This window comes from Zalophus californianus, chromosome 10, assembly GCF_009762305.2.
Source record: "Zalophus californianus isolate mZalCal1 chromosome 10, mZalCal1.pri.v2, whole genome shotgun sequence".
Classification (NCBI taxonomy): Eukaryota; Metazoa; Chordata; class Mammalia; order Carnivora; family Otariidae; genus Zalophus; species Zalophus californianus.
Window position 1 is genome coordinate 71767832 of NC_045604.1, and position 22992 is coordinate 71790823.

The 22992-nt window shown below is 59.5% G+C and overlaps 2 protein-coding genes across 2 annotated transcripts; both read left to right on the top strand.

Moving 5' to 3' along the window:
* The first annotated feature begins 1970 nt into the window (after nt 1-1970).
* LOC113932563 lies at nt 1971-12732 on the top strand. Its single transcript, XM_027611885.1, has 21 exons — nt 1971-2116; nt 4611-4643; nt 5643-5681; nt 6245-6280; nt 6610-6642; nt 7568-7600; nt 7685-7726; nt 8720-8752; nt 8847-8906; nt 9612-9641; nt 9716-9748; nt 9830-9865; nt 10081-10110; nt 10193-10225; nt 11263-11292; nt 11386-11391; nt 11480-11561; nt 12255-12308; nt 12462-12494; nt 12580-12615; nt 12705-12732. Exons 1-19 carry the CDS (start codon nt 1971-1973, stop codon nt 12477-12479), a joined length of 807 nt encoding a protein of 268 aa, XP_027467686.1. The 3' UTR covers nt 12480-12494; nt 12580-12615; nt 12705-12732.
* Nucleotides 12560-15943, top strand: LOC118356014 (collagen alpha-1(III) chain-like). The gene is made up of 14 exons (XM_035722209.1): nt 12560-12611; nt 12705-12737; nt 12846-12881; nt 13191-13319; nt 13600-13644; nt 13934-13975; nt 14090-14122; nt 14543-14602; nt 14685-14714; nt 14801-14860; nt 15013-15126; nt 15397-15441; nt 15539-15592; nt 15809-15943. Exons 1-14 carry the CDS (start codon nt 12560-12562, stop codon nt 15832-15834), a joined length of 759 nt encoding a protein of 252 aa, XP_035578102.1. The 3' UTR covers nt 15835-15943.
* The last annotated feature ends 7049 nt before the right edge of the window (nt 15944-22992 follow it).

A 22992-nucleotide genomic window follows, 5' to 3' on the forward strand; every position in this document is an offset into this window, starting at 1 on the left:
AGCTGATGCAGCTTCCCCCACGCAGCTAGAGGTTCAAATTGGATGATCCCCTTAAAGTCCTTAGCGGGGAGCCGGGGCGGAGCAAGCGCCTGTTCCTAACAATAGCGCGGTTGGGGGGTTGCCCCTTCCTTCACCTGGGGAACTTTATATCCGTTTAACAGGGTGCTTCCAGGCCACCCTCTCTAGAACACTCCCCATCTTATCGCATCTCGTTTCCCACTTTATTTTCGTATTACACTTATCTCTATCTGAAATTCTGTCCTCTATTTACTGGTTTATTTGTTGAACCCCCCCATCCCCCCAAATTTCTGACAGGTTAGAGTTCCCAGCCCGTTGTGGTGCCTGCGCCTTTGGCGAACATTCCAGTGCATGGACCAGCACGGGAGCGCCTGGCATACCAGGTTAGGCCCATAGACCTAGAGCTTCTCTGGGGGCTGCATCCCGCCCCCGCTCGGTGCACCCTTCCTTTGCATTTCCATCTCTGGCAGCCACAGCCCCTGTGACTCAGGCTGGATCCTTGTGAAAGACCCCAAGCTTGTCCCCAGGAGGCCTGGGGAAGCAGGTGGGCCCCTCTCCAGCTGCCATCCCCGTCTCCAGGAGTCTGGGACCTGGGGCTTCTTCCAGCTGCCCAGTCTTGAAAGCCTAATTTGCAATAATCTAAAATAAATATTTTTTTAATTCAAAAATATACTTCCGATGGATATTTCACTCTGTGGAAGGACTGTAATAATGAAGTTAAGTACAGATAGTAGGTGAGAGCATGGGCCGTGGTGTAAGGAAAATTAGGGCTCTACCCTGCTTTGCCACACATATGAGCTGTCCTGAGCAAGTTGCTTTATGTTTCTGGACCTGTTTGTATGTTTGTAAAATAGAGATGATAGTTCCTACCTCCTTGTAGGGTAGGAGGACTGAATAAGAAAATGAATGCGAAAGAAAATGAATAGCTCAAGGCTGAGCAAGCACACAGTAGGAGCTTACTGTTTAATAATAACAGTAACATTGTCATTTGTGTAGTGTTTTGCAGTTTTCAAAGCAGCTGCCTGGGCCAAAAGGAAGTTCCTGGAGGAGAGGAACCAGGACCCCGACACCCGCCCCGGGACCACAAGGGCAGAGGCACGGGCCCGGAAGTTGCGAGGCCAAAGAACTTGGCTGAGGCTCCGTCCGCGAGGAAGCCCCCCCCCACCCCCGGCCCCGGCGCTGGATTCCCGGCGTCCCGCCGGTACTCCGGTGAGAGCCGGCTCGAGCCGCGCGCGCCCCCGTGTGTCCTGTCGCCGCAACAGCACCGTGGCCGCACCCAGACTCTCCCCGAGAAGTTGGTCACCGCTCACCTGGGAAGCCGCTGAGGGATGGGGCCACGAAACAGGACTAACGTGACTTAAGAAAAGCAGGGAAGTGACGTCCCCGCGTGCAAACATGGTAACCATAACGGAAGAGGAGATTGCGATGGGTGCGTCTGGGGAGCTGATCTTGGTGTCAGCTGCCTAGGTGTTCTATGGGTGTCTGTTAAGAATGTGCGTTTGTCTTATGCACCCTTCTGTGTGTCTGCCTTATTTCACGGTGGCCTAGGTTCTAATAAACCGGCAAGTGGGTGGTGAGAGGGAATTAACAGAGGTTAGCGTTGCATCGTGGGAGTGCCGGGAGGGGCTGGCAAAGGTGTCCCAGAGGCAGCCAAGGCAGGGGTCTGGGCTAAAGAGCTACCGGATGGAGGGCCAAGAGGGTGACCCGAGGGGATTCAGCACAGTTGCAAGTTCACAAGTCGCTTGCCTCCCCTCCAGCTGTCCTCCCCAGATTCCCACCCGGCAGGTGCTGCTCTGAGTAGCTGGCTGGGAGTCTATTGACAGACTCTGCCATTTTAGGCGACACACGTCCTGGGCCTCTGCCTTGCACTTCCAACACCCAGCTGTCGCCTTGCCCTGGGCTCTTAGCTCTGTCCCCTCAAAGTTGCTTCTCTCCTTGGAAGCTGGGCCACCATGTCCCCTCACGCCTCGGAGAGAAGGGGTACCCCAGGCCGGGACTCCATCAGGGGCTCTCCTGGGCCCCACGTGGTCCATGTGCTCTTAGGCCAGGCTGACCTGGGCAGGGCTGGGGATGACCTGAAGGGACTGGACGTGCTGGGGTGGGGGTGGCGCCGTTGCATGGGCCAGGGGCGCCCCACTGAGCTTGGCCCCAAGCAGCATCAAGCTGGCCCAAGTCCCCAGGCTGGCTGGCATTTTCCACGGGCCATGCCAGCACCCAGGCAGCCTGGCAGTGCCGCTGGGCACCAGCATTCCCTTTGGCAGTAGCCTTATAGGCGTGTGCCCACCTCCTTGAGGGCCAAGCTTCCCCGGCGCCCCGGGGGGAAGCCTTGTGTCTGGGTCTGTAGAGGGGGCCGTTAGCTATACTGAGTCTGAAGCAGACATCTCAGACCCAGACTGACGTAGGGCAGGCAGAGAGCAATGCAGTGTCTGGGTAACTGGGCCTGCAGACTGCCTGTCTTCAAATCCCAGGCCCCCTGCTTGGGAGTTATACAGTCTGAGCCCAGTCCCTTCTCTGCTTGTTGCCCCATCTCTAAAACAGAGTAAGAAGCAGTTCCCTCCGCAATAGCCCTGACATGCTAGAACTGTTAGTGTCATCATTTTAGAGGAAAGAGAACGGGCTCAGGGAGGCTGGAATGCTGCTCCAATGTCCTGGCCAGATAGAGCGGGTGTTTGAACCCAATCGTTACCTGAATCCAGTGGCCGGCCTGGTCTCAGAGGCCCTGGATGAGACCAGGAGCCTGCGCTTGCAGTTAGGAGGTGGAGGAGGTGGCCCAGCAGGAAGCCCTCCCCGGGGAGTCTGCAGAGATCATCCCAGCTATTTTGGGCTCTTGTGGGATGGTTGGGGCCAGGGGCCACCCTGGAGCCCCTCCCAGCAGCCAGTAAAAGGTCCAGCGCTCAGGACTCTGGGTCACAGCTCTATGCCAGCAGGGGAAGCGGTGGGCACGTGGGGGTGCTGCACCAGGGCCCCGGGCTGAGTGGACCCAGTGGGAACAGAGGGTCCTTATGTGTGTGGCGGGGAAGGTGGGCACCACGGGCCTGGCCATGGGAGTGTGGTGCCGGGGTGCAGCCCGGGTTGTGGGTGGGAGAGGAGGTGAAGAGGGAGGGGAGGGACAGGCACATCTCCGTGCTGGGGGACACCTGCTCAAAGCCCTGCCGTCCATTGTGGCTGCACGCGCTGTGGTCTCAGGAGCCTTGCGGCAGGCCAACTCCCCGCTGTAGCCCCTCCCTAGGCCCCTACCCTGTCATGCAGCCTGACCTGGCAGGCTGCCCTCCTTAGCCAGAGGTGCCAGGAGGGGCTGACTGAGCAGGGGCCAGACCCTCAGACAGACAGGGTGTGGAGCCTTCTGGACGAGGGTCTGGGGGGCCTGAGTCACTGCTGTCCCCAGCCAGCTTGGGGGGGTTCACTCCTGGCACTTCCAGGCCTACCTCTTCTGTCTTCCCGTACTTGGCTCCCCACCAGGTCCCCCTGGCCTGGCCTGGGCTCCAGGCTCATCGGGCACCCCCAGAAACAGAGTGCTTACTGTCCCCGTGGCACTTAGGCAGTGCCCCTCCCTCCAGTGTCCCCCAGCCTTAGAGTCCCTGCTGCTGGGGCTGAGCAGGAGATAGACGTGGCACTGAGAGAACATCCTGCGGTGGGTGGACCCCCACCAAGCCTTCAGGCAACGGCGACAGCCCCTGGACAGGCTCCCTGTGTGTCACCACCTCTTAGAGAAGCACCACTGGGGGCCCACTCTTGGACACACAGCCTCAGCTGGAGCCCAAGGGCCACCTCCTGGTGCGGTCCGGGGGTCTGCGGGGTAGATAAGCTAATAGGCTGGCTCTTGCTGGACAGCCTAGTTTTCAGACCCAGTCCCCTGCACTGCAGCCTGGATCGCTGTGGTCTCTGCCCCCAGCTCTCTGGGTAACACAGTGACTCCTTCTGAGTCTCCCCTGCCAGCCACCCTTCCCCGCATTGCTGGGCCTGGCTTTCCCTCCTCTCTCCAGCTGTGTTTGGGCTGGGCCTGGGGTGCCTGCCTGCCCGTTCCCAGCTGCTGGGAGGGAATCTGAGCTCCCAAGGCCTGGCGCCAGGGCCCCAATCCTGACAGGGGTGGAGGAGCCTCGGGGGCCAGGTGGGGGCCTGTCCCGGCTGTCAGCACTCATGATGGATGAGGGGTGGGGCGGGGAGAAGGCCAGGCTTTGGAGTCCGGTCACAGAGGGAGGTGGGAGGCTGGCCCCCTGGGGTCTGCCAACAGCACCTCTGCCACTCACAGCTGGGGGCCTGGGTGAGAGCCCCCACCCAGCAGGGGTGCTTAAAGGCCCAGAGGGTGTGTGCCCTCCCACTCCACTCGGCATCATGGGCACCTGGGCCTTCCCCACAGCCCTTTTCCTGCTCTGCTTGACTTCTGAAAGCCTGCAAGGTGGTGAGGGCGGGAGGCGGGCAGCTGAGGTTAGGGCTGGGAGGTCTAGGTACAGCACTGGGCCAATGCTGGGGCTCCGGGTGTGTGAAGTCTGGCCTGGGCAGGGTTTTGGGGGGTTCAGGGATAAATGCCTGAGTCCTTCTCCCTCTCCGTCTCTGGGGTCCCCACCCTGAGTCCACATCTCCTTGCTCCCCAGGGCTACCTTCACTGTCTCCGGGCCTAGGGAAAGGTAAGTGGTCCCTGCTGGCACTGGGCTCAGGGAAGAGGGCCTGGTCTCTCCCCTAGGGGTCTGGGAGATCTCTGGGGGAGAGCCCCAGATGTTCCCTACCTAGTTTTGGGATCCAAATTTGGGGCACAGGAGAGTATGTGTCCCTCACTGTCTTCATGGCAGACAGTCTTGTCCATAGTTAGCTCAAGTGTGGGGAACAAAGACACCCCGCAGCTTTGGAACCGGGGTGAGATAGGGCAGAACATCAACTCCAGGCGTGAGACCATCCCAGAGGAGGGGCTTGGAACTGGGTCTTCAACGGGGTCAAGCTGTGACAGGGAAGGGTAAGGACATCCTGGCAGTGAGAAGGGGCAAAGGCCCAGACGGACGTAGGGCAGGAGGGGAGAAGACAAGGCAAAGGGCCCAGGGGCTGGAGCAGGTGGGGCAGTGTCACAGAAGGGTCTTCACTCCAGGGATCTGGGGGGTCCTCAGGGTGGGAGAAGGGGCTCCCTTCTGAGACCTGATGCCCCTAAGCTACAGGAGAGAAAGATTAGGAGGTGGGGCACCAGGAGGATGAGATTTCTAGGAAGGGAGGGGTCCATCAACTCTCCAAAGTAAGAATGGAGGGGAGAGGTGTTTGTGCGCCCGAGGAAGGTGCAGAGGGACCTGCCCCCAGGGATACAGCCCAAACACCTCCCTCCATGCCCCTGCCTCCAGGCTGCTCACCTGGTGCTATCCTCTCCCCTCCTGTGACCGGAGGGGAAACTGAGGCCCAGAGAGGGGGTTGCACTCATGCTTGCAGAGCGGGAGGGGTAGCATTCAGGTTGGGCCCTTTGCCCCCTCCTAAGTTAACCCCTTTCTCCGCCACCCATAGGCTTAGGAAGCCCCAGTGGCTACAGGTCAGGTACAGCTGGCTGAGAGGGTGGGCAGGATGGGAGCAGCCGTGTCCTCTGAAGCGCCCCAGCTCTTGGCCCCTCCTGGCCCTTCAGGCTCAACTTCTTGTCTTCCCCTCCCCGCCAGCCCCGCCAGGCTACGGCTCCCCCAGTGGCCTGGGAGCAGGTGAGAGATGGGCAAATGGGACTTGGGGGTTGGGAGAAGCAGTGCTGACCCCACCCCCAACCCCCAGAGAAGTGAACTCTGACCCCTTTTGGCTGGCCTCCCTTTTCCTCCTGCACACACTCCCCTCTCACCTAGGAATCCATCAGGACTGTTCTGATGTCCTCTCACCCGTGTGCCCCGCCCTGGGCACCCCCAACTCTTTCCTGTCCCTGCTTGTTCTCTGTGCTGCCCCCACTGAACCCCATGCAGGCGGGGCAAGTCTGGCTCACTGCAAGTCCTCTGGGCCTGCTGGGAGTGGGCTCCAAGGCCCCCTTCCTGGTCACCAGCTGGGCTCTCCACCCTCTTTGGGATGGGGCCTACCAGAGCTGAATTCCCATAGGCCTGCTGCTCAGAATGGCTGTTGGGGGCGGGGGGGGGGGGTTCCTGGGACCCTCACCTCTTCCCTGGATCTCCCCTGGCTTCAGAGGGACTATTAAACCTCGAAAGCCAGGTGGACACTGCCCAGCCCCAGCTCTGTCTCCCCACCTTTCTCTCATACCCCTTATCTCCATCTGTCCCCCCAGGATTTGGGAACGGGAATGGGCTGGGAGCCCAGCCAGGTGAGATTGGTGGGCTTTGGGGGTTGGTTCTGTCTGTCTCCCTCCCAGGCCTTAGAGGGGAGGATCAGGATTTTTTAATGATTGAGGGGGCAGAGAGGGAGCCTTCCAGTTTGCTGTTTCTGGTGAGGTCTAAGGGTCCTGTACCCCCACCCCAGCTAGGACTCCAAACCTCCCCTGTTCATCCCTCCCCCTCCCTATGGGTCCTCCAGCTCGGAATGGCTACAGAACAGGTAGAGGTGGGCCCAGGGTGATTGGGAGCTGGGGTCAGGATTCTAGGTATTCCTGAAATGGGATCTGAGACCCTCACTTGATCCCCATCTCCTTCTTAGGCACTGGAGGGGGTGTGAAACCCCAGAAGCCAGGTGAGATGCCCCCTCCATGCCCACCCCTCTATCCACCTTGCCTTCTGTCTGGCTCCCTTGGAAGCCCAGCCCCCTCTTTCTTATTCTTCTGGCTCTGTCTCCCCAGTATATGGAAACGGACTGGGAGCTGGTTCCTTCCCAGGGCTGGGAGCCCAGCCAGCTGAGGATACCTGGAGCCTAAGCCCAGGGAGGGGAAAGGGGCGGAGGGGTAGAGTTGGAACAGAGAATAAGTAGGGGAGAAAGTTGGGGGTGGGGGGAGCCTCTTGGTCTCAACCCAGGGAGGGAAGGAGGGAGGAAGGAAGGAAGGAAGGGAAAGAAAGGAAATAACTGATTTAAGAGTTAATTGAGGAGGTAGCTAAGTAGTAACAGAAGATCCGGTATTTCTAGTTTTTTGGATTTTTTATATTTTGTTAATTTAGTTAGCTAATTAACCAGCTAGGTAGGTAGCTAATTTTAAGGAGCTAATATATGCAAATAGTATGGGAGGGGGAATGAATCCTCAGAAGCCAGGTGAGGGGTGAGGGGAGAGCTGTCCTCTCTCCCCTCTCTCCGTGTCCCCAACTTGGGCGTGTGTCACCCCACTGAGGGACTGCTCCCTTCATTGGGCTGCTGCTGTCGTTCCTACGGCCTGAGCTGTGGTCTTGGGGAGGGTCTTCCCAACTTCCAAGCCCTTCTCAGGGCATGCTTCCTACAAAGAACAGTTGAGGGACACAGAGGTCCTGAGTGAGGGCAGCACAGGAGGGGGGAGCCCCCCCAGAGAAGCCACACTGGCCCAGCTCCAATCCCCCGCCCCCCTCCACAGGCCCTGTGGCTCAGGATGGTGGCCAGGGACCAGGTACGGGGTGGAGACTGAGGGGCATAGGCATGGGTGTGGGGGTTCAAGGGAGCTCCAGGCTCCCTCACCTGGTCCCTGACCCTTTCTCAGGAGTTGGAGAGGGCGTGAAACCTCAAAAGCCAGGTGAGCTGCATGCTGTCCCTATGTTTCTGTCTTTTTCCACCTGGTCTTCCGGCCTCCCCTGACTCCCTCTTGCTGTCTTCCCAGGATTCGGCAATGGGAATGGGATGGGAGTCGGAGCCCAGCCAGGTGAGGGCACCTGGGACAAGCTGGGGTTCTGGGGAGGAGCTAGGGAGGTCAGGGACTGGAGGGGAGAAAACTGATTTCTTTTTTCTTTTCTTTTTTTTTAAGATTTATTTATTTATTTATTTGAGAGACAGGGAGAATGAGAGATAGAGAGCATGAGAGGGAAGAGGGTCAGAGGGAGAAGCAGACTCCCTGCTGAGCAGGGAGCCCAATGCAGGACTCGATCCCGGGACTCCAGGATCATGACCTGAGCCGAAGGCAGCCGTTTAACCGACGGAGCCACCCAGGCGCCCAGAAAACTGATTTCTGAGGAGAGGATAGGATGGGATGATGTCCACATGTGGCTCCGTGGCTCTGGGTGTTTCCCCAGGCCCTGCCTTTGGTCCCCCAGCCCCTGGCTCTCCTCCCCAAGCCCAGGCCTCACACTGCTTTTCCTCTGTAGGCCGAAGCACTGGCTCTTAGGGGCTCCTTAATTCCACGAGCGTTCAGGTGCCTGTCCTGGGCTAGCCAGCATGCCCAGTGCTGAGAGGCTTTAAGCTTGCAATGGAACGTACCCTTGGGGTTTTAAGCCAGAGGGAACCACCCTGGGCTCCAGGGCTAGGTGGGAGGACTTGAGGCTGGTGGCAGGAAGCGTGGGGCTTAAACATGGGCCGGAGGGACGGAGGGCAGCTGTGGGGAGAGGTCTGGGGGCTGGGTCCCTTGCTGCCTGCCTCCCCAGCCCCTCTCCTGTCAAAGGCCCCATGGCCCCCTCCCCCACTCTGGTAGCCAGGCTGAAAGGAGGGATGTGTGAGGGGAGGGGAGGGGTCCAGGCAGCAGGGAGGGGGGAGTCTGGGAGCCTATTTCAGCACCACCCCGCTTTTCCATGTCACCCCCCCCCACCCCTAATAGATCTCGCAGCTCAGAATAGCTTTGGACCAGGGGTAGCAAGGGGATGGGGTTGAAGCTGGGAGCCAGGGCTGGGCTTCTGGGTCCCTTATCTGCTAGTCTCTCCCCCAGGCTTTGGAGGGGGCGGAAAACCAAAGAAGCCAGGTGAGCCCCGCTCTTTGTCTCCCTGCCAGCTATCTCTTTGTCTATGCTCCCGAGCCCCAGATTCCTCATATTCCCTCTTGCTCTGTCTCCCCAGGATTCAGGAATGGGAATGGGCTGGGAGGTGGCGCCTTCCCGGGAGTAGGAGCCCAACCAGGTGAGGCTCTGGAGCTCTAGGAGCGCAGCCCAGGCCTAGTTCCGATCCGAGGGGCGGTGGGGGGCAGGGGGGGGACACACAGTCAGCCTCCTGGTCTTCCCTATGCCTGGGAGGACTGAAGCCACACAAACCACGTGAGACCCGCTTGCCACTGCCACCTCTCCCACCTGGTGTGAGCAACGTTAGTTCCACAGACCACCAGGGGCTGGCCAGGTGGGAGACAGGCCCCTCCAGAGCCTGGGGTGCGCTGGGGTGGGTGGACAGGAAAGGAGCGTTAGTACAAGTGGCCAGGGGGTGACTGGTGGGGAGCCAGGAGCATTTGGGGAAGAGGAGGCGGAGGCCAGGGGGAGGACCTCTGGGGCCCACTGAAAAATCTGTGGGTGCTTGAGCTGGGGCCTCTGCGAGAGCAGCAGAAAGGGTACAGGCTCTGGAAACAGCTCAGAGGCCGAGGTGGCAGGGGCTAGTATGGACCCTGTGCTTGGTGGGGCGAAGCCATGTCACAGAGTCGGCCTCCATGGCTGGCTGATGCACGTGGTGGCAGTGACGCCCAACCAGAGGGGACCCAGGCAGCATTCAGGCTCCCCAGGGAGTTGGGCCCCAGGGGGAGGTCAGGGGCTCAACTGGGTGGGGGTGGCAGTAGATTCCAGATTCCATGGGGAGCCTCAGAGAGCAACTGGCCCCAGAGCCCCTCTTGCCTTCCATCAGGTCTTGCAACTCAAAATGGCTACAGACCAGGTAGGCACCTTCTAGGGCTCTGGGGACACCCACAGATGGGGACTGGGCCCTCATCTGCTCCCTGTCTTCACCAGGCTTTGGAGGGGGTATGAAGCCTCAGAAGCCAGGTGAGCCTCACCCCTGCCTATCTCCACCCCCAAACCGTAAGCTCCCCTCCCCCATTCACACAGCCCCCATCTGTCTCCCAGGATTCAGGAGCGGCAACAGGTTGGGAGCCCAGCCAGGTGAGACTGGGGTGGGGGGGAGCTGGGGGTCTGCATCTGGGCACCCTCTCCCTCCCCGCTCCAGGCCATGTAGGGGCAGGGTCGGCAAATAATTGAGGGAGCACTGGAGGAAGCCTCCAAGATGCCAGCTTTCGGGCTTGGCTCTGAAGGGGGCACCTTCACCTCTACCTCAGCTGGACCCCAAGTCCCCCAACTCACCTTTCTTCTTCCCTCAGGCCTAGTGACCCAGAACGGATATGGAGCAGGTAGGAGCAGAGTGGGGAGGACCCTGGGGAGGCCCTAAGACGGGGCTCCCAGGCCCCTCACCTGCTCCTGTATCTCCTCCAGGCTTTGGGGGGGGCATGAAGCGCCAGAAGCCAGGTGAGTCCTGCCCCAGTCTTGTCTGTATCTGTGAACCCCCTGAAGCCAGAGCACCCCCTCCTCAGCCTCCCTATCACTCTCCAGGATCGGGGAACCGCTGGGAGGCATGGCCTTCCCAGGGGCCGGGCCCGGGTGAGGACAGGAGAGGGCTGGCTTCCACGTGGTGGGGAGATGGAGAGCTTAGCCTGTGGCCCGGGAGGCCCTGGGAGGGAGGAGGCGACCTGACACCCACGTCTTCTTGACACGGCCGGCTCTGTCCTGCCTCCTCCTGAACCCCTGCAAACACTGCCCCTCACGTCCACCCCTGTTTCTCCTCCCCCGATATGGTAACGAAAATGGACCAGGAGCCCAGCTACGTGAGGGCAGCCAGGTCTGGGTCCCGGGGGGTTGGGAGAAAAGCAGGAACTGGGGACACAGGAGACCCTGAGAAGAGGTCTGGTAGGGTCAACATCAGCCTCCCCCCCCCCTCCGGAGCCTAGGTGGGGGGCGGTAAAACCCAGAAGCCAGGTGAGCCTCACCCCTGCCTATCTCTCCCCATTCACACCCCCTGTCTATCTGTCGTCCTTCCCACCCACCCACCCCCCACCCCCCCACCCCCGCCCAGGATTCGGGAATGGCAATGGGCGGGGGGGGGGGGGGGGGGGGGGGTACAAGTCCGGCATCGTGTCCCGCCTCCCTCCAGGCCTTGCAGGAGCAGGGCAGCGAGTGCTTAAGAGCAGCTGGTGGGCCTCCAGGAGCCCTGGTTCTGGCTGGGCTCCGAAGGGGGACCACAGGCGGTCCCCTACCTTAGCCAGCCCCAACCCCCTGCTCCTCCCCCTGCCAGCACAGGCCCTCCAGCTCACAAAGGCTACAGAGCAGGTACTGAGGGGAGAGGTGTGGAGGGCCTGGCGGGAAGCGCTGGTCCTCACCCAGGCCCTGTTCCGGGGGGTCCTGCCAGACTAGGAGAGGACGGGGCTGGTGATTGAATGGAGGCAGCAGGAGGCCCAGGAGGCCCCGGGTTTCTGGCCCTCCGTACCTGAGCCTCTCCATCCCCACAGGCCCTGCGGTTCCCGTGGGCTACGGACCAGGTAGGGAAGCGGGCGCTGGGGCCAGTTGCCAGGGTTCTGGAGAGGCCCAGAGATGGGGAGTAGGTCGCTCACCTGCTCCCATCTCTTCTTCAGGCATTGGTGAGGGCGGGAAGCCACAGAAGCCAGGTAAAGCCTTCCTCCCTCCCTGTGATACTGTGACTTCTAACAAGAAATAACTGATCTGCAGGCCCTGGCACAGAGCCCGTCGGAAGCCTTGGAATTTCCTGAGTGAGGAGAGCTGTAGAGGTGTCTTTTATTATGTTAATGAGGTGACTTTTGGAGAGCCCCTGAGTCACCAAAGGTTGGGGGCTGGTTGCCAGGGGAACCCACCTGGTGATTAGAGGGTTGGAACTTTCGGTCCCACCCTTTGACCTCTGGGGAGGGGGCCGGCTGGAGATGGAAAGGGTCACAAGCCGGGCTAGTGTAACGAAGCCTCCCTAGAAACCCGAAAGGGCCAGGTTGGGAGAGCTTCTGGGTGGGTGACCCCGTGGAGGTGTGGGGAGGGCGGAGGCCCCTCAGGCCTTCCCACACGCCTGGCCTCTGCATCTCTTCTGTCCACTGGTCCTGAGTTCTAGCCTTTATAATAAGCCTGGATTCTAGTAAGGAAACAGTTTTCCTGAGTTCTGTGAGCTGCTCTAGCAAATCAGTCACTCCCAAGGAGTTGGGTTTATAGCTAGTGGGTCAGATGTACAGGTGGCCACCCGGGCTGGGGGTGTGCCTGAAATGGGGGGGTGGGGACTGAGCCCTTAACCTGTGGGTCTGAGGCTGTCTGCAGGTGGCTGGTGTCAGGATTGAGTTACCTTGTCAGACACCCAGCTGGTGTTGGGAGAATTGCTTGGTGCTGTGGGAAAAATCCAGAATTGGGATCAGTGTTAGAATCGGGCCCCTACTGCTCTCTAGCCCCAGAAACTGTCTACTCCCCTCACTGCTTTCCCCCTCACAACCCACACCCTGTCTCCCAGTTTACAGGAATGGGCTGGGAGCCGGAGCCTTCCCAGGCCAGGGGGCCCAGCCAGGTGAGGGAGGCAGGGGCAGGCCCTGGAGTGCTGGGGGGGGGGGGCAGGGGAGGAGGGGGCGCAGGGCCCCATGGGGCAAAGAGTTGGGTCCTGGGGAAGAGAAGGGGCAGGGCGGGGTCCGCTGTCACTCAGCCTGTTTCTGTCTCTCCCCAGCCCTGGGAAGGGGCATGAGCCCTTCAAAGCTAGGTGAGCCCATCCTTGCCCCTCTCCTGCCTTGCCCTGAAGTTGCCACCACCCCAGCCCCAGCCCTCATGCCTGCTTTTCTCCCCAGGATACACGCCAGGGCCAGGGCTGCAGCTCCCAGCAGGTGAGTGCCGAGGGGCTTCGGGAGGGGAGACAGGGCTCTTTCTTAGGAGCTTGAGGTCTGAAGTCTGAGGGGGTCTGTCTCTCCTGCAGCTCTGGGAGGGGGTGTGAAGCCTCGAAAGCCAGGCAAGTGAGAGATCCCCCCATCTCTATCCTGCACCTCCTCCTGCTTCCTTCCAGAACTCTCCCCCCCCCAAATTACTACCCCCTCACATCCCTGCTTTTTCTCTCCAGGATATGGCAACGGAAATGGGGTGGGGGCCCAGCCAGGTGAGGCTTCTGGGGCAGGGCTGGGTGTGAAGGGAGGCACCCCAGGAGAGAGGCAGGAGGGTTGTTGCTGGAAGGCAGAGGGTCTAAGTGGGCTGGCAGCAGGAGCCATGTTAGGTGGCTGGGTCCCCATGTCCCCCAAGCGCCACGGGAGTGGGGCTTTCTCTGGCCTGACCAGTGGCCCCCCTTGGAAGCTGTGTCTGCCCTGGAAGTCACTACAGGCTCGTGGCTTGGCCAGGCTGAGGCTGGCAGAGCAGCCTGGGGCAGAAGCGAGCCTGGGTTCACTGCCCTCCCCCTTCCTCCTCCATTTAGGTCCCTGCAATGGGAGGGTCCCTCCACTGCTCCCCAGGCCTTCCACTTCGGGGGTCCCTTCTGATAAAGGGGGCGGCTGGGGCCCCAAATCTCAGCCCTCTCCCCCAGGGCAGAACGGCAAGTTCCCAGGTCAGTGTGGAGTGGGGGGCCCTGGGGGACACCAGGGGATCCCTGGTCCCAGGAGGGGCTGGGTCTAGCTGGGCTGCTCAGAAGCCCCCAGGCCCATTCTTTAACTGAGACTGAGGCTTGTCACTGAGAGCCAGCTGAGGGAAAGCCTAAACTCTGGCCCTGAGACCCCACGGGACCCCCATTAGGGCAGCTCTCCCCAGCCCCTACCCCCAGGGCAGACTGCAGCATTCCCAACCCTCCCTGCCCTAAGCTCACTCCTATCCCATGGCTTTCTTCCTAGCACCGACTCCGGCCATCCAGTGGGGGCTGAAACCTCAGAAAGCAGGTGTGACTCCGTTTGCCTCCTGTCGCCAGACCAGATCAGGGTCACTCCTCTATAATCCTTGAGCCCCAGTCTGCCTCAGGTGTTGAGGCTCCTTAAGTCCAGGAAGTCCCTTCCCGAGTCTACCCGCAGTTTCTCTTGCTGCTTTCTAAGCCCATTTCTTCTGGTTCTATTTCCTGTCAATAGGGAGTATCCCTTCTTCCTCCTCAGAGCCCCTAAGGGGTCCATACTTGGCCCCCAAGGAGTTAGGGAAAGTCTGGGTGCTCTCCGCTGATCTCCATTCTATTCACAGGATACCAGCCCCTGAATGGCTATGGAGCAGGAACAGCACTGGGTGAGGAGGCCCCTGCCCTCCCCTCCTCTCCTGTCCCCTAGCTTAGGAAGAGGGGAGTCAGAGACTTTGGCTCTCTGACTCCTCCATCTCTGTCCCCCATTTCCTCTCTCTCAGGCTTTGGTGGTGGCCTCAAGCCTCAGAAAGTCGGTAAGCCCCCTGGGCCCCTTGGGTACAAGCGGCTATCTTCCCTATGGCAAGCCCTGCTTGTCCTTGTCTCTTGCTGTGGCTGGCTCCTTCCTTGTTGAACCAGCATGCATTCACTTGCAGTAGGCCATAATGATGGCCAGAGACAGGTGCCACTGTGTGTCAGGTGAGGGTCGAGTGGCGCACTGAGGTACAGTCCTGGGGTGGAAAGGGAAGCTGCCAGAGGGAGGCCAGGACAGGCTTCCAGAAGGTGGGACACCAGAGGTTGCACAGGGTTAGCTGGCTGAGCGTGGGGAGAATGTTGGTTTCCTCTGTGTCAGTCTGTCTGTCTGTCTGCCGTCTCCTGTCTCTTCATGAGCTGGTCACCCTGAGCCCCCCCTTCCCCCACACTCACCCAGCCTTTCTCCCACTGTTGCCTTGCAGATTTTGCTTACTGGAATGGTCTGGGAGCTGGGATCTTCCCCGAGGCCCACTCGCAGCCAGGTGCCTGGGAGTGCTGGCCTGGGGTGGGTGGCCCTGGGCTCAGGGGCTACTCCTGTCTCTGACCTTCTCCTCCCTCCTCCAGAGTTCCCCGGGGCCAATGGCTTTAGGAATGGTGAGTCAGGGACAGAGGGCAGAGTGTAGGGGCTCAGGGGGAGGGACATCCGGGGGCTGGGCAGGAATCACTTGGATCTCTTACAGGGTATGGGGATGAAGCACCAGTGTACCCCAAAGCAGCAGTTCCAGGCTCTGAAGCAAATGGTAGGAAAGGAGTGTTTAGGGGGTGAACCCTGGCAAGGGACATGGGGACCAAGCCAAGTTGGCAAGGACCTCTGAGGGCCTGGGAGGCCTGTGGCATCCCAGATGTCCCATGCTGGTGGGCAGGGGTGCCCACAGTAGTTCTCCTTCTACAGGTCAGGCTGGGGCCCTAAGGGGCTCTTCTTGGCCCTCCGTGCAGCCCTGGGGGCTTGCCTTGAAGCCTGGATATGGGACTGGAAGCACATATCCAGGGGTCAGGAGCCAGCCAGGTAAGGGGGTGTGTGGAAGAGCATCGTGGGGTTGTCAGGTGTGGCTGAAGGGAGCTGGGTCCTGGGCCTCGGCACACCCACAGGCCTGTAGAGAAGGTGTAGGACAGGGACAGGAGGGATTAGGCAGGAATGGGTGGGGTTTGAGGAGAGGCAGGTGGGGCAGGGGACCCTGAGCATGAGCCTGGACACGAGACCAAGATGGGGGAGTCACAGACCCCACGTGAGGGCCACTGGGGACTCAGTGCTCCTACCTTTTGTCCTTCCCCCCAGCGACCTATGGACAGCTGAGGCCAGAGCTGGGCCCTGGACCCTTCGGTGAGTGGCAGTCTCCCAGGGCTCGGGGTGAAGCTGGGGAGGGCAGGAGGACTCTGAAGCCCTCGTGACCCGGTGCCCTGGCTTATCTGTGCCTTAGGCAACCCTGAGGTGAAGAGAGGCAGCAGTGGCCCCCTGGGAAATGGCTATGGAGGTGAGAGGGGTCAGGGTGGCCCTGTCCCCTACTACTCGCCCTATGTCACCATCACTGCCCCTCCAGGATGCACCGGGGCTGTCCCAGCCCTTGGGAGGGACAGCAGGCTCTCATCTGCCGAGTGACTGATCTTAGAGACCAGAAGCGGGAGAGGGCTCAGGTCCCCTGGGAGGTGAGGAGGGTTCCAGACCTCATCAGGGCTCTGCCTTTTCCCAGGCCCCTGCCCACTCAGGAAATGCTGAGCACTGAGACCCTTCCACTGCCCATCCTGAGTGCCTCTGTACCACAGCCTGGTGTGTTCGGCGAGGACAACCAGACCCTGGGGTTCAGCTTCTGGCATGGGGTCTCCTGTGGGCTGAAAGTATTAATAAAGGCAACATGCTTCCCTGTTTGCCTGTGTGTGCTGTGCTGGGGGGATTGCTGGCTAGGGTGGGGGCAGCCCAGGCCACCCCCTCATTCATCCATTCCATAAATGGGACAGCACTTCATCAGTTTAGTGGCGGAGTCACATCCAAGTTAGGGAGGGGACTTGTGCATTATTTATGTCTACATTTATGATCAACTTATTAGTTATTAAAGAAAAAATCTCTTTCTCTTAAGCCTTCCACTTGCTTCCCAATGTTATTATGCTGATTAATTTTATAATTTGGATGTAAAACTCGCTTTCACATTCTCTGAATAATGCTCAGTTAGATTATGAGTTTGACAGATCTGACTTCCCCCTGAATATTTGGTGTGCCTTACAAACCTGATTAACTCAGTTCCCTTCTACACTTCAATTACACACAGAATCTCCTTGATCTACAAATCCAACCAGTAACTTCTTCCTAAGCACTTAAGGGGCCCTTGGAAATGAATAAATCAGACCTTTAGTATCTCAGATTATTGAACGCTTTCAAACATCTTAAAAAGCCAGTTACTAATCCAGTATCCATATTAGTGCTACTGGATTGCTGCTTTTACTTATTCCGTGATTACAAATTTGCTTGCCCAGAAATGTGGAAGCAAAGCACTCTTTTTACCTGGGCCCGGAACAGAGGTTGCACAGGTGGGGACTGACCTGCTCTTCTGAACTTTTACTCAGAGACAGGCCAGTCCCACTCAATCACTCAACCCACTGAACCACCCAGGCACCCCCTGGACTCTTCCTTTTTCACAGAACTACTAATTCTTTAAAAATATCCAAGTAGGGACGCCTGAGCGGCTGGGTCAGTTAAGTGTCTGCCTTCGGCTCAGGTCATGATCCCGGGGTCCTGGGGTGAAGTCTCTGCTCTGGGAGTCTGCTTCTCACTCTCTCCCTGCCCCTTCCCCTCCATGCGTGTGAGCTCTCTCTCTCTCAAATAAATAAAATCTTTAAAAAATATATCCAAATAGTCTCAACTTTCTCTTCCCCAAGGTGAATAAAGGTAGAGTAAAGCACATCTTTTTACTGGTGTTAGAAAGAAAACCACAAGCCAAAAATGGAGTGACATAGGCCAAGTCCCCAAATGGGGGGCTTACCACCTAACTTAATTGCAGTTTCCACCTCCCCCAGAAAGTCTCAACCGGTCAGTCAGGGATTCTCTGGTCAGCACCCATGAGTTAATGTCCCATGGGCCCTCACTATCCGCCCCCACAAAGGAAGATGAGGTAATCCACCTAAGACTCCCTCCAACCCACCACCTCCTGAGAGAAGGTGACCTTGCCTGGAAGGAACAATCTTTTCTTTTGCTAATAACTCCCTTGCCCCCTCCCCCTCCTTCCTATAAAAACCTTCCAATGCTGCACAACTCCTGGCACCTTCTACTTGGTGGGTCAGATGCTGCGCGAATCGCTTAAAGCCGATTAAATCTGCAAATTTACTCAGTTGAATTTTTGTTAACACTGGAGAACAGGATTAGAACATTCAATCTCTGGGCACAGGGGCCACCCAGCAGACTGTCTCAGTGAGGGCAATGGGTGATAGCCTTCCTAACCCACCTAGAAATGTTCTAATATTACTCTATATTCTGATTTTAAAGACATTGACCATTCTCTCCTTTTCTTCTGATTGTCACCCATCTGTCATTTATATCCTGTGTTAACAATAATGTAAATGCTCCATGTAATCAAATTCTGGTTTTGAATTATCTTTTCTTTAAGATAATTGAAAGGGAATCTGCATAGGTCTTGACCCACGCCCAGGCATCTCATTCCAGAGTCAACCAAGGGCAAACCTCCTTGGTCGCCGCGGGGCTGCCGCAGCTCTACTGACCTTAAGGCCAGGTGGGGGCGCCAACTGCGCGTGTGCAGCGCCTGGTCGCGGGGCTGGTGGGGTTGGGGCCTGTGATACCGCGGGACGCCGTGATTGGTTGGGACCGCTGTAGGGCAGGGCGAAGAACCTGACAGAGAGCGCTGCCGCCTCAGATTGGCCGCCAGGAGTAGCTCGTGCCCGCTGGCGGGACCCACGCGAAGGCGGCCAGCGCGCTGGCCCGTGATTGGCTGGGCCGGTCACTGTGCGGCGCGTGGCCACCCGCGGGAAGGACCGGGTCGCGGCGGCAGGCGGGCGCCGGGCCCTGGCGCGGCAGCGGCGGCCAAACTGGCGGCGAGGCTCCCCCGCTCCCGCTCGACCCCGCGGCTCGCCCGCGCCCGCGCCCACTCGCGGCTGGGCCGGGCCCGCGCGTCGCTGTCGCTGACCCCGCCGCCCGCGCCGTCCCTGCCGCACCCGCCGCTGCCCGGCCTGCCGCCCGGCCTGAGCCCCGCGCCGCCGCCGCCGCCGCCCTCTGCGCTCACCCTGGCGGAGCTGCCGCCGCTGCCCGCGCTTCCGCTGCGGCCCGAGCCCCTAGCGCCCTGGGGCCCCGGCGCGCACCTGGCGCTGCCCGAGCTGCCGCCCGAGGCCTGCGTGCCCGCACCGCCTGCCGCCGCGCTCGCGCTGCAGGACCTGCCGCGCCTGCCCGCGCCCGCGCCGCCGCCCACGCACCTGCCGCTGCCGCCGCTGCCCGAAGCGGCGGTCGCCGCCACGCCGGGGCCCGTGGGCGCGCGCGGCCGCCCGCCGCTCGTCGCCGAGCCGCCCCCCCAGCCGCTGCCGCCGCTGCCCGCGCGGCCCTCGCCCTCCAGCCTGCTGGCGCCGCTCGCGCCCCGCGCCCCCTGGTTGCTGCCCGCCTTCCCGCCGCCGCCGCCGCCAATGCCGCCGCCGCCGCACCTCTTCCTGTCGCCTCCCTGCTGACCGCCCGGCCCTTCGGAGACAGTCGCTCCCGAGGGTCTGCGGGCGGGTGAGTAGGCAGCCCGGGCTGGGCGCCCTCACCGCCTTCCCCACTGGCGATTCAGAAAGCGTGGGTCAGAGCCCAGAATGGGCAAGAGGGAGGGAGTGTCAGGGGAGCGGCCCAGCTTTGGGGTGGAAGCAGCAAGTCTAAAAATAAATTCGTTTTAAGAATAGGGTCTTTATTCCATTTTCCCCTACCGCCCTACATCAAGCCTCTTGCCTGGTTATTTGAGAACGTAACTCATCTCCTGTGCTGATAAGTGGGCTGCTTATCAGAACCGTCGGGACAGGCGTGGGGGGGTGGCGCCCACCGCGCTTGGCTTGAGGAAATGAAAACAAGATTTGAAACGCTCTGACTGGGTCCGAAAAATGTCTCATTTTCCCCTATAAAACGAAGGGTTTGGGTGCCATCACAAGGCCCTTCCCCACTATGTATGGCTTCTGGGAAACCCACATGCGGCCTTCCAAGTCTTGAGTCAGACTTTGAACTGAAATAGGTCCAAGGGTTCTGCAGGCATGGGTGCCCCGGAAGAATAGGGGTGCTGACGGATGGCCGATACTGGGCCCTAGAGCCGCAGCATCACATGGAAGGGCTTCGTCGTCCCCACTGGGACAGGAAAGCTCCCAAGGTGAGTCATGAAAGGAAGCCCCTATTCTCTCCTCACCCTTGCTTGCCCTCGCCTCCACCCCCACTGTGCCAGGCTCTCCCCAGCATGTGCAACCCAGAATAAACGTTCCCTTTGTTACTCAGGTGGCTTGGGCTCAGGTAACCAGGCAGATGTCCTATCTCAATGGGCTCTTCTACAGCTCAAGAATGGTATCAGGAAGCCAACTTGACCTTGGGCAACCTCTGAGAGCCTGGGACCCACTAGCAAGAAAGGCAGTATATGAATTTCCTGTGACTGCTGTAGCAAATCACCACAAACTGGGCAGTTTAAAATAAAAGGAATTTATTCTCTCAAGGTTCTGGAGACCAGAAGTCCAAAATCAAGGCATTCAGGGCTGTTCTCCTCCCAAGGCTCTCGGGGATGATCCTCCTTAGTCTCTTGGAGCTCCTGGTGGCCCCTGGCGTTCCTTGGCTTGTAGCCTTGTCCCTCCAGCCTCACCTCCGTCTTCATACGACCTTACCCTGTGTGTCTCAAATCTTCCTGTTTTTCTCTTTTGACACCTGTCATTGGGTGTAGGGCCCACTCTGAATCCAGAATGATCTCATCTTGAGGTTTTTAATTTATCTTAATCACAACTGCAAAGACCCTGGTTTCAAATAAAGCCACACTCGCAGGTTCCAGGGCTTAAGATCTGGCCAGTGTTGGGGGCCACCATGCAATCATTACAGGTAGTGTCCGCCCCGCAGAGGGGCTGGCCCACCTCCAGAGCTGTCTTCCCAACTTCCCTGACCACTGTGTTTGACACCCTCCCTCTTACTGATCTGGAGCCTTGGGTGCCCTTGCATCCTTCGGCAGGAGCCAAAGGCACTAAGTACCTGAATGACTCCCTGTCCCCTTTCTTGAATTCTGGCCGAGTTCCCATTTCTGCCAGCTTGCTTCCTGCACCCCCTCTACATCCTGCAGCTCTCCTCTCCTCACTCCTCTCCGCTAAGAATCAGACCCGACAGGAAGGACAAGACTGAACGCATGCTCTTACTTAAAGATCACAGCAGTGAGGTGAGGGGCGACCCCACCCTCTGAGCCCCAGATGAATAACCGCGGCCAGGTGAAAGCTGACAGTTCTGACAGATAATAAAGTTAATTGCTCTCAGATCCACAGAGTCTGACTAGGTTTGTGAGTGAAACGGCCATGGTGCTGTTAACAAGATATTCTCGTGCCAAGTCAGTCCCTAGGGGTGATCCCCAAGGTGCGTGGGGTGCTCCCCGCCTGGGCAAATTCTTGTAGTGACCCTGGGGGTAAACAAGGCAGACTTCTCCCTCCAGGAGGCAGCTGAGGTTACTGTGCTCGTGACTTGCCCAGCGAGGTCTGACCCAGCGTCCCTTAGGCTGCCCACAGCAGGTGGACACAGACACAGGGAAGGTGCAGCAGAGGTGGGGTGGCTCCTGGTGTAATCAGATCCAGATGCAGTTCCCTGCAGAGGCTTCCCAGCACAGGGTGCAGAGTGGGCACAGGGTGCAGGGCGCCTGGAGGAGTCAGGGGAAGGAGGGACTGCAGGCGGGGTCGGGGGTGGGGAGGAATGGGGCAAGATGTGGGTAGGGTGGCCTGTGGGGGGCTCCCGGGCTGCCTCTGGGGAAAGAGGCACCAGGAGCCCCAGCTCACCCTCCAGCACTGGGCTCTGGGTGCTGGGCCTTGAAGTCAGGGTCTGGGGCTCCTTCAGGCTTATCCTGTTTCTCCCAAAGACCTGTGGCCAAGTTCCCATTGCTCTTGGAGCTTGTTTCCTTGTCTGTAAAATGGGGGTAGAGAGCTATCATGGGACCCCAGGGTTTCATCTGCACCTTTTGTTTCAGGGGCCAGGGGATCTGGCTTTTCTACCCATAAAGTCTGGGGCCTTGGGCACCTCCCCAAAGCAGAGGCTGATGCTCCCTTGGGGTTGTGTCATCCCCAAGCCCACCCCATACTCTTCTTGGCACCATGGTGGCTCTCAGACCTTCAGTTCCCCTCCTTTGTCTTTGGGCCATACCTTTCTTGAAAAGTGTGGTAGATGTGGGGATTGGAGTTAGCCCTCTTCTGCCCTTCCCCCATCTAAGCCCAGTCCTGGCGGAGTGGCCCCACCCCACTGCCCTCCCAGAGAACAAAGTTCAGGTCCAGTTCTGCCACCCCCTGAAGCAGTGAGCGGGGCGAGGCTGCCCTCCCTTCCCCCATGCCTCAGTTTCCCTCCACAGTAGTGTCTTGGGGCAGGTTTCCCTCCCCCACCTCTTTCCTGGACGGAGGCAGTGGGGGTGGGGATTCCAGCGGACGTGTTAAAGTGCCATTGAGGTGGTAACCATGCCGAGGGAGTCCCCACCTCTCCATATCAATGGCATTCCAGCCCCATTTATGGTCCCCGCTGGGCCCCAACTTTAACCCTTTGGTTCCCAGATCCCACTGAGTCCAGGTGGACCAGGGGACCCAAGAGAGGGCCTAAGGAGGGCTGAGCGTGGGAAGGCTGTCCTGCCTGGTTGCCCGGGGAATCTGCCCTCGCTGCTTACCCCTCCTACTGGCGGTTCCTCTGACCAGCCCTGGCGACCTCTCGACCTCTCCTTGTTCTCGCACGGCCTGCCCCACTTTCACCCTCCCTGAAGGCCTTGGGTGGGGGGTGCCTTGTCTTATAAAGAGGGAAAAGAGTAGACATGTGGGAGGAAGCCGAAGCTGCCCCCACCAAGACAGTTCTGGTACAGATTGGTCTGGGGGTGAAAGGGCGGTGTCTTCAGCCTCTGAGCACCACCTCCCACGTGGCCGGCCCACCCCTGGCAGTGTGCAGGTCTTCTCTGCTTGAGTGTTGACATGTTGAGCCCAAGAGGGATTGGGATCTAAAACAGTGAGGGTCTCTGCGGCGCCCCACTGGTCCTGTCACAACGCCGGGGGTTTGGACCTGTCTGTGGAACTGAGGGGTCCTTGGTGCCAGGCCCGACTGCAGGCTGACCAGCTCTCTGGGCAAATCAGGATGAGTTGGTCTCATTAAGCTCAGGGCTTTCTCTGAGCCTAGAGAGAGAAAAGACCCTGGGCTGGGCTGCCCAGGATGGGAGGCCCCGTGGGAGGGTTGCTGGGCCCCTCGCAGAGCCCCAGACCCCGGCTCCCTGCTGCCTCCTGACAACTGCTTCAACCTGTGTGTCCGGATTCCTCCAGGCCCCGAGGTTTGCCTCTATTTGCCCTTCTCCTCAGCCGCCCCTCCCAACCATGAAATCTAGGGCCCCAGGGGCTGGATGAGCTGGACAAACTTCCCCTAGATTCCCCAGGCCCATCACAGCCAGCTGGCCCAGCCGCGGCCGGCTCCGGCCCCTTCCCACTCCCCGCCATGTCCACCGGGCCACTGCAATCTACCCTACAGCCCCACTCATGGCTGCTGGCGTCAGTATCCATTGTAGCAGTTCTCTCAAGCTTTTTTTGGTCACTGACCCTTTTGCAAATTTGTGGAAAGTATAAACCTCTCTTCCCAGAAGTGCTAAAACCCATTCCCAGAAGCAGTGCACCCATCTGAAGTTAAAATCCCTTATAGACTAAGCCCCACTGAACGGGCAAAGAGGCGCCCAGT